General features: G+C 36.4%; 1 protein-coding gene across 2 annotated transcripts; it reads left to right on the top strand.

Moving 5' to 3' along the window:
* Nucleotides 1-384: 384 nt before the first annotated feature.
* FKBP7 (FKBP prolyl isomerase 7) lies at nt 385-9,304 on the top strand. 2 transcript variants are annotated; one of them, XM_060015632.1, is made up of 4 exons: nt 385-721; nt 1,782-1,933; nt 6,632-6,762; nt 8,974-9,304. In XM_060015632.1, the coding sequence occupies exons 1-4, from the start codon at nt 513-515 to the stop codon at nt 9,133-9,135; spliced, it is 654 nt and encodes a 217-aa protein (XP_059871615.1). In that variant the 5' UTR covers nt 385-512; the 3' UTR covers nt 9,136-9,304. The 2 variants fall into 2 exon arrangements, with proteins under 2 accessions (XP_059871615.1, XP_059871613.1); XM_060015630.1 differs by having other exon boundaries at nt 392-721; nt 6,629-6,762.
* The last annotated feature ends 1,804 nt before the right edge of the window (nt 9,305-11,108 follow it).

Raw genomic sequence — 11,108 nt, forward strand, 5'->3', positions numbered from 1 at the left:
GACCCCGAGAAGGCGCTTCAAAGACACCGCAGAAGCAGAATGCCTCCCCCGATGCCCACCAGTTCTCTAGGGATCTGAGGAGACGCCTTTCATGCCCAGAAATGACAATCGTATCCTCGGACTACGACATCCCATCAGTCTTATTTCCTCTTTTGCCAGTTTCAAAAGGTAACGCGAACGTTACTATCGAACCCTGAGGAAACTGTTTGTAAATTATGCGGACTTAGCGAGAAGATGCGGTGCAAGTGTGGAGTGTTGCCTTAGCGACTGAAAACAGCCAGCCAAAGCTAGGGGTCCCACCAGGACGAAACCAGCAGCCAACGCGCAAAAATTCCGCTGCTGGGCGCGCCGCAGGGAAAGGGGGCGGGGCCACGCTTCGCCCCGCCCCCGGCCTTTTATGACGTAGGACAATGACTGCCACGCGTCGTAACTAGGCTGCTGGCGCGGCCACTCCGCGCCAGTGACACGCATGAGGGAACGCGGTGGTCATCTGGGGGCCGACTCTCGGAATCATGCATTTCTTATTTAGGTTAATCATTTTCGTTTACCTGTGGGGCATTTTTACTGCTCAAGGACAAAAGGCAGAGGAGAGCATAGAGGAAGTGAAAATTGAAGTTTTGCATCGTCCAGAAAACTGTTCTAACACAAGCAAAAAGGGAGACGTGCTAAATGCCCATTACGACGGCTTCTTGGCTAAAGACGGCTCGAAATTCTACTGCAGGTAGGAAATGATGCGAACAGCTCCCGCGTCCAGTTGATGCACTAAATCTAGCCTCCCTCCACCAACCAGAAACCTAATTTGTTGTTTGATTTGTTCTTGTTTTTTAACAGCGAGAGTTCAGCCTTTTATTTCTAGGGGGGAAATCAGATTTGATACAGTATTTCCCTATTATATGGAATATTATTTTAAATTACTGAAAATGTTGACCCAAGAAATTATTAAAAATACACACATCCATACACTCCCCCGACCACCACCACTACCCTTCGTACCTATAGAAGTAAGTCAAGGTACTGTTTGTAAGAATGTTCACACTTTTCCTTTGCTGTGGGTTGGAGCCTCCTTACTGAGGACTACGTAGAGTTGTTTGGGAGATATTGTCTGGCCTTCAGAAGCACGATATTTACTGGCTGGAGGCCACTTTCCAGCTGTATCAAGAAGCCACTACAATGACTTTGTCTGGTGACTTCCGGACCCTGTGTCCTGCCTGCCCCCTCATCCCACCACTACTTACTCTGATTTAATTGATGGTTTATTACTCAGAGGTAGAATGTCTTTTCTCCTTCTGTGCTCTTACCCTATAAAAATACAATTGGGGAAAGTTAGTTCTTTGCATCTAGAATAGAGAAATTTAATAAGAAGAAAAAATACAAATTTTAATCATGGTTCAAATGACTTTTTGAGGCTAAACCTGTACCATTATTTTTTAGAACAAACCCAGAATGGTAAATAAGTCATTTGGACAATCCATGCAGCTAGTTAGGGGCAGGAGACCCATTAAAAAGTTAACTGTTGAATAGTTTTTGTAAAGATGACAAAACAAGAAAATGAGATGACTCCTAATGACTAGCTTTGGGCAAATCATACCTCTGTCTGGCTATTATGAGGGAAGTTTGAGCCAAACACCCCACTAGGGGGTTCAGAATGAATCTTAATATAGGAAAAGAGATGGTTAGAGAGGACTCCAATTTTAAATTGGAACTAAATGCTCAGCTGTATTTTAAAGTTTGATTTTATTTTTCTTGAAATCAACTTACCTAGGTGTTGTTTTTAATTATAGCCGGACACAAAATGAAGGCCACCCCAAATGGTTTGTTCTTGGTGTTGGACAAGTCATAAAAGGCCTAGACATTGGGATGACGGATATGTGTCCTGGCGAGAAGCGAAAATTGATTATACCCCCTTCATTTGCATATGGAAAGGAAGGCTATGGTAAGGTGTTTTAATATGTATATCTCTAAGTTATATTTAAAAATAAGTCATAGACTTCGGGTATATAGTTAAAAAATCAAAAGCAGACTCTCAAAGTTAAATAAGATATAGAATATAGGGTCCAATAAACTTTAGCTCTATCAAGTCCAGTCATCATTAAAGAAAGAAATTAAAACAAAAATGATATACCATTTTCACCCATCAGATTAGCAAAGACATAAAAGTTGGCAAAGGTATGGAAAAAACAGCAGTCCCATGCATTATTGCTGGGAATGTAAATCATTCGACCTCTTTAGCAATTTCTATCAAAATTTAAAATGTACATATCCTCTGATCCCTTAGTTCCATTTCCAGGAATGTGTACCAAGGTACATCTTAAAGAACATGGATTGCAGACTTTTTTGGGTAGCAAGACTGCAAACTACCCGAGTATCCCTTAGTAGGAAATTAGTTAACTAAGTTATGCTATATCTATACAGTGGATTATTGTGCAGCCAGTAAAAAGAATGAAGTAGAGCCATATGTATTAATGTGTTAAAGATAAAATGGGATAGAATATATTCCTGCAACAAATATTTATTGAGCATCAGTGCCTGGCTCTATTCTAGGCACTGAGCATAAAGCAGTGTACAATGCAGAAACAGTTTCCTAACCTCAATGAGAGCTTACATGTGAGAGGGAAAATTTCACATACATATCATGTATCTACATAGACTATCTAAAAAATACACCATCTGATGATATTAAATGTTCCTGGGAAGGAGGCCTGAGGGTCAAGGGTAAGGAGATTTCCTCTCATTCTGTAATATATTATACTATTTAAGTTTTTTACTGTATGCATGTACTAAATTTTTTATTGAAGTATAGTTGACTTAAAATACTATATTAGTTTTAGGTATAAAACATGGTGACTCGATATATTTATAGATTACACACCATACAGAATTATTACAGTATTATTGACTATATCCCCTGTGCTGTATATAACATCCCAATTGGTGGGAATGTAAATTGGTACAGCCACAACTGAAAACAGTACAAAAGTTTCTCAAAAAATTAAAAATAGAACTACTATATGATCCAGCAATTCCACGCCTGGGTATTTTTCTGAAGAAAATGAAAACACTAATTTGAAAAGATATATGCACCCCAGTGTTCATTACAGCATTATTTACAATAGCCAAGATATGGAAACAACTTAAGTGTCCATCGATGGATGAATGGATAAAGAAGATGTGGTATACACACACACACACACACAACACACACACACACACACACACACACACACACATACACCACTGGAATATTACTCAGCCATGAAAAGGAATGAAATCTTGCCATTTCTAACAACATGGATGGACCTAGAGGGTATTATGCTAAGTGAAATAAGTCTGACAGAGAAAGATATGTATTAATTTTTCAAAAATTAAATTTTTTAAAATCACTAAAGTTAAAAGTGGAGCAGAATAGAGAAATTTTTAAGAGGGGAAAATGGGCTGTGTGGCAGAGGGCCGGTTTCTATATTGCATTCTCAGTTGGGTCCTTGCTTCCTATTGCTGTGTGAAGACTATAAAGTTTGATTTTTCTTTTGGCCACACCCCAGGGCTTGCGGGGATCTTAGCTCCCCGACCAGGGATTTGAACCCATGCCCCCTGCAGTGGAAGTGCAGAGTCCTAACCACTGGACCATCAGGGAATTCCCCAAAGGAAGAATCTTTACCTCCTCATTCTATTTAGAGCCCTTCTTAACCCCACGTATTTGAAATATTTAGAATATAATTAAAGCAATTAAAGATTTTCTACAATGAAATGTTGTCTTTACTCCCCAATATTTCATTGAAATGGCACACCCTCTTTAAGGCTGTTAGTTTACTCATTAGGCGGAATGGTTCCCTCGCCTATTCTTTCCAGCAAAAGTAGGGGATCACTGCCCCAAATTGGATTGGAGGGAAGTTAGTGGTACAAGTCAGATCCAATCAGATTTAAAGCTCCTAAAGAGACAGTTCCAAATAACTACAGCTTCACTTTCAAAGCTTTTCGCCAATCATTTGGTTCCATCAAAATAGCTCCCACAGAACCATAATTAGTGTATCCTATTTTTAGTTGTAAAGGAACCTAGGAGAGGGAGAGAGAATTGAAGATAAATTGAACGCAGTCTTGTCCTAAAAATGCTGTCATAGGTTGAGGTCAATTCTAGGCAAAATGATATAGGCAGAGTTTGCCTTTCATTCTCCTTAATCTCATTTTCAGAGTTTCTCTTTCTCTCTTGTAGATACCTCCACATTCTGCCTGCTACCAGGGCACCCACATCTCTCATCAATAGGTGCTCATCTTGGGTCCTGTTACCCTGTGACAAATGAGTACTTGTTTTATCCTTTTTGTAAACTAATTTATGCTTAGATACAAATGACTACCCAGTCTGCCTAAGCTATTAATAAGCCAGACCCTTGCTACAAAAATGTAGAAATTTGACTTGAAGTTAGTTCATATTCAATTTGAGGTGTCTTCAATAAATATATAAAAATAATGAATCTGACTAGTAACATCACCAACACCTACATTTTACACGTAAGGAAACTGAGGCCCGACAAAAGTGTGTTCTTTGGAATGTAGTTAACTGCTAGTTTACCTGCATTATTTATAATAGCTTACTAATAGCTTGAATTCAATTATTTTAAAAGCTGCTGTGTATACCATAAGTAACTGCTTAACAAACAATATCTTGATTGAATAAGCTTTTTTAAATAAGTTGTTATTAAGACCTAACATTAGCTATAACTTTATTTTAGGTAGTACTTGAAGAAGTCTTTTCCTGTGCGCAATATCTTTGCCTAATGTCACAGAGCACCCCTGCATGTCTTGAAATGCATGTGACTTGTTAGTGCTTTAATTAACAGTACATGTGGTATGTATAGATTCTTTACATTAACTTCTAATTCTTTGATCTGCTTCTCTAAATACAAGTAATTCTATAGCAAATGCATATTTTTCTCTTCTTTATACTGTAATTTTTTAGTAAGATAAAACTTAACTGGCAATATATTCTATGTTTACAGTAGAATTTTGGGGAAACTTAGACTTGTAATATTTTTTAAGAAATTTGAATTTGTGTTTTGAATTTGTTTTTAATTATTGTCAGGAGAAGTTATTTTTCTGTCATAAAGAGGTCTTAACTGGACAGAATAGGAATCGGTTTTGTAAAAATGATCAGTCAATCAATCTCTAGCTCTTTTACTATAAAGTCAGGTAATATGTGGTATGTTGGTTGGGATGGTCATATTAGTCATGTAATATGTGAGTAGATTTTTCTATGTCCTGGCTTTGGAGATGGCTGATCCACTTATTTTGGCTGTAACTTTCAAGCTTTTTTCTTTGGACTATGTAAATACTTTAGCAAGAATTCTCCACTTTTTCATTTAAAAAATTACTGTTTGCTTCAAAGAACAAACTTAGCCATTTTTTAAATAAGTGATAGAGGCCATTCATTCAACAAATATTTGAGTAACTATAATGTACTGGTGACAAAAGCCACCCAGTGCCTCTTAGCAAGTCATTTCTGCAGGTCATTTTTATGAATGGCCATCTGAAGTAGCCCATAGATTGCTAAAGTCATCTGTGACATCACTTAATAGATTAACTTTATTAAAGAGAGCTATTTAACTTAATACTTAGAAGGCTTTTTTGTGATTATAAATTTCTTCATGAAATTGTTACTGGTTTGTTCTGTCATTGCACTATTGTTTGTCTATAAAAATTTGAAAGACATGTATACTAATACATATATTTTATTCATACTTCCAAATAACTGAACAAAATCATTTTCTAAAAGATACCTATCTTTGAAATTGTTCTGCCTGTGAATTTCTTCTCTGCACTAGCTCTCTCCTGTATAATGTTGGGGTATATTAATAAAAATTACATGATTTAGGGCTTCCCTGGTGGCTCAGTGGTTGAGAGTCCGCCTGCCAATGCAGGGGACACGGGCTCGTGCCCCGGTCCAGGAAGATCCCACATGCCGCGGAGCAGCTGGGCCCATGAGCCATGGCCGCTGAGCCTGCACGTCCGGAGCCTGTGCTCCGCAACGGGAGAGGCCACAACAGCCACAACAATGAGAGGCCCGCATACCGAAAAAAAAAAAAAAAAAAAGAATACACCTGCCAATGCAGGGGAGACGGGTTAGAGCCCTGGTCCAGGAAGATCCCACGTGCCGCAGAGCACCTAAGCCCATGCGCCACAACTACTGAGTCTGCGCTCTAGATCCCGTGAGCCACAACTACTGAGCCCACGTGTCACAACTACTGAAGCCCACGTGCCTAGAGCACGTGCTCTGCAACAAGAGAAGCCACCGCAATGAGAAGCCTGCGCACTGCAATGAAGAGTAGCCCCCGCTTGCCGCAACTAGGGAAAGTCCATGCACAGCAACGAAGACCCAACGCAGCCAAAAATAAATACATTAATTTTTAAAAATACATGATTTATATTTATTTCAATTTAATCAGGAAATAATGGTCCCCTGGGTCTTTAGAACTGACTTGGTTTGAAGACATATGGAAAAAGTGTTCCTAAGAAATATTTAGAAAGCAATTTTTATAAATATGAAATAATATAATCATAATGCTATAATGGCTATTTGTAAATAAATATTTGAACGTTATCTTCATGTAAGTTAAAGTGTTAAAATTTACATCTTTAGCAGAAGGCAAGATTCCACCTGATGCAACGTTGATTTTTGAGATTGAGCTCTATGCTGTGACCAAAGGACCACGAAGCATTGAAACATTTAAACAGATAGATGCGGACAATGACCGGCAACTTTCTAAAACTGAGGTAATTCAAACAGATTTCATATGTACAATCTCATTTTTTGTCACATCTGTGTTATAGCTATTATTTTTACTTCTACCTAGTATGGACTGATTAATTTGCTTTTATAGAGCTGGTTACAAAAAAACTAAATTCCAAGAAGAAAATGTACTTTTTTAATGTAAAACTTGAAACTAAGACTGTTTAATTTCCTTTCTCCCTGCAAGAGGGTCATTAAAATACCAAACTAATCTCTACGAGGCATTTCTGGCATCTAACCTACAGGAGAAGATCTTTTCAAGCAGCACTGTAGGAATTTGTAACTGGGCAAACAATTCCCACCTCATAGGATTGTGAGGATTACATGAGATTATTAAAAGAGCTAGGAAAAATTTGAACTGTGTAGTCCAGAAAGTTGGTAAACAGGGTCCTGGAGTTCAGTTACCTAGCTTCTGCATCCTTAAAAAGCTAAAAATAGAGTTGTCATGTGATCCAGCAATCCCACTCCTGGGCATATATCCAGACAAAACTATAATTCAAAAAGATACATGCACCCCTATGTTCATAGCAGCACTATTTACAATAGCCAAGACATGGAAGGAACCTAAATGTCCATCGACAGACGAATGGATAAAGAAGGTGTGTGTGTGTGTGTGTGTGTGTGTGTGTGTGTGTGTGTGTGTGTGTGTGTGTGTGTATACACACACACACACAGGAATATTACTCAGCCATTAAAAAAAAGTGAAATAATGCCATTTGCAGCAACATGGATGGACAGAGAGATTATCATACTAAGTAAACTAAGAGAAAGACAAATATCATATGGTATCACTTATATGTAGAATCTAAAAAAATGATACAAAAATGAACTTACTTACAGAATAGAAATAGACTCACAGACGTAGAAAACAAACTTATGGTTACCAAGGGGGAAAGGAGGAGAGGAGGCATAAATTGGGAATTTGGGATTGACAGATACACGCTACTATATATAAAATAAACAACAAGGACCTACTGTTGTCCCTGTAGCACAGGGAACTATATTCAGTATCTTGTAATAACCTATAATGGAAAAGAATCTGAAAAAGAATAGATCATAGATATATAGATATTTGTATAACTGAATCACTTTGCTGTGTACCTGAAACATTGTAAATCAACTATACTTCAATGCAAAAAAAAAGTGATAATAAATAAAATACCCAGCCTTGTTTAACACTATCTCCAAAACGTTGTGCTTTACTCTCTTTAGTTATTATATGTATTAATATATGATTTATTTATGTAATATACATAATTTCCAATAGAAATATAATTGAGTTACATACATAATTTTAAATGTTTTAGTAGCCACATTTTAAAAAGTAAAAAGAAACAAGTGAAATTAATGTTAATTAACTCAATATATCTAAAATATTGCCATTTCAACATGAAACCAATATAAAAATTATCAATGACATTTTTTATTATCTTCAAAATTTGTTGTGTATTTTACCCTTACAGTAGCTTGTCTCAATTTGATCTACCACATTTCAAGTGCTTAATGGACATATATGGCTAGTAGCTACCATGTTAGGCTGTGCTTATAGTGTGTCTTTGCTTAGAGAAATGTCATATAGAGAAAAGGGAATACTTCAGAATACCTGTTCCTTATTTGACATTAGAGAGATGATCATAATTTGTAGATTGGGGGAGAGCTATAGAAGCATAGAAAAATTAAGAAAATTAAATTTTATTTCAAAACCTGTAGTTGGGTTTTTTTATTCATTATACATATTTATTATTGGGTTGGCCAAAAAGTTCATTCGGGTTTTTCATAGGCTGGAAAAACCCGAATGAAACTTTTTGGCCAACCCAATAACTTTAGAGATTATAGAAATGCCAATTTGGATTTTATTCACTAATGGAAATTCTTAAGAGGGAGTTTCCTTTGGTAATGTGGATAGTGTAGATTATTGGAAAGCATTTAGTTTCAACAAAATTCAATTCAAATCTTAATCTGAGTATGTACCACTAACCACCTATAACCTCGGGGGAAACTAGTTTGAAGATCTGTTTCTCTTCAGAAAATTGCTTCAAAGGTTGAAAAAATTAAACCTCAAATAGCTTTTTAAATTTTTGTATCACTTATTATAAGCAGTCTTAGATATGAGTTTCTTTATGTAAACATTTTCTCAAAGTTGCTGGAAATTTCTTGTGATATATTTTTATTAAAGAAATATTATTTTGGCCTAGATAAGTCATTACCTGAAAAAGGAATTTGAAAAAGATGAGAAGCCACGTGACAAGTCATATCAGAATGCAGTTTTAGAAGATATTTTTAAGAAGAACGACCATGATGGTGATGGCTTCATTTCTTCTAAGGAATACAATGTCTATCAACATGATGAACTATAGCATATTTTTATTTCTAAATTTTCTTAGCTATTTACTGTACTTTATATGTAAAACAAAGTCACTTTTCTCTGAGTTGTATTCTCTATTTTTCCCCCATGAACATATTTTGATCCCTTCAATACATGTAATTTTGGAATAATAAATGTGAGGCTGTTTTGCAAAAGTTAACTTTCAAGTAAGGCGTGATTGTGTTTCCTTTTGCTTTATTCTGTTAACATGAATTGCACCACCATAAAATCGACCTCTGCATCCTAGTGGGCAGCTTTTCCCCTTCAGGTTATAGGAGGACATCTATGTCAAAATCCACAAGCTCTTCCCAACTCTAACCTTAACAGCATGTATAGTTATGTAAATATCCAATTTTTAATATTTAAAGTGCCCCATATTTTTAAAATATTTAATAGGGACCCAGGAATTAACATTTCATTTGTTTATACATTTCACAGCATTATGGATAGTAGGATATAAAAATCATAGGACCGAGGAATCTTCCTTTAGTATACATGCAGGAAAGTATTAGTTGTATAACTCTGTCAGAGAGCCTCAACACAGTCTCTGTACTTTTTGGTGTAAGTTTCTGGCCTTAGGTATTTGTTCCAATGACTAATGTTTGAAAGACATTTCATCAGACCAAAGGCTTTGTGCCTCTATCTTAGAGCAGGCATCATAAAGTCTGTACTGCTCTGACTCTTGCATTCCCTCAGACATCATTATACGCCTCTTCCTTCTCGTAGGCCTTTATATCTACCATCCCTAACTTTTTGTCTTGATAGTTTTAAATTGATGCTACGCTATTTCTTAGTCTCCCTTTCTCTAGGTATCTCTATCCTATGTCACTTCTCACAATGTTCTTGTTATTAACCATGAACGAGCATTACAAACTGGTATGCCATCAAGTTTTTGATAAATGTGTAGAACTTATTTTACACATGAGGATATCAAATGAGGATGCAGATGAGGATGTAAAGTGCCATGGCGATTTTGTGTCATGGTCAAATCATTGTGGTCCAACATGTTGAGAATAAGAGGTAAGAGATGCTGTAGAAAATCATGTTGGTACCCAAGAAAGGATACATATTTATTGGAACATGTAAGATTTACTTACTGTGTATGTAGAAAGTGTGGTTAGGCAGTAAATAGCTCTATTCAAAACCAACTGAGTTCAAAACAAAGTCTTTTCCATTTTCTGAAACTTGCTCTTTCCAAACCATTGTTCACTGTTCATCTTTTAACCTCTTTAAATATACTGCTAGAAATCCTATAATTTAAAAGTACAAGGGCAACACAAAAACCACTAGATTAGTGGATATTACATATGCATAGCACAGTTAGACACTTTGTAAAATAAAAACCTTTACTATCTTTTCTTTCCCCCCTATATTTCTTCATTCCTATACCCAATTTTATAACTCCTCCTCACTTAATCATCAACTTTCATCCCTTTACTTCCCTCAGAAAAACCCGCTCCGTTCAAGTAAACTAAGTTGCTAATACAATATTATGTTTTGGTTTGGAAACTGCCCCCATTCTCTATATCCATATTAATAAAAGTCACTAGAGGTTTTTTTGATCAGTATACTCATATTTGCACCTGAATCATAATATACTCGGCCCAAAACAAAAATACCGTGAAGGCTATAAATGGAAATTATCCTATGATACCAACTTTCTAATTCTAACCTTTCTGTCCCATTGTTTTATACCAAGTGCTTTTAAACTTATGTTTGTTTTTTATTTATTTATTTTTGGCTGCATTGAATCTTCGTTTCTGCACACAGGCTTTCTCTAGTTGTGGTGAGGGGGCGCTATTGGGCCTAATCAAGCAGAGGGCTCAGAAGAGCCCAACAAGTTTGATCAAGGAGAGACTTTTTGTCACAGATAATGCCAAACTGTTTACCAAAGTAATCGTACCAATTTGTTTTTCAACTAGTATGAGAGTTTCAGTTGCTTTTCATCCTCACCAAAGCTTACTA

The sequence above is a fragment of the Delphinus delphis genome, chromosome 7 (genome assembly GCF_949987515.2).
Source record: "Delphinus delphis chromosome 7, mDelDel1.2, whole genome shotgun sequence".
NCBI lineage: Eukaryota > Metazoa > Chordata > Mammalia > Artiodactyla > Delphinidae > Delphinus > Delphinus delphis.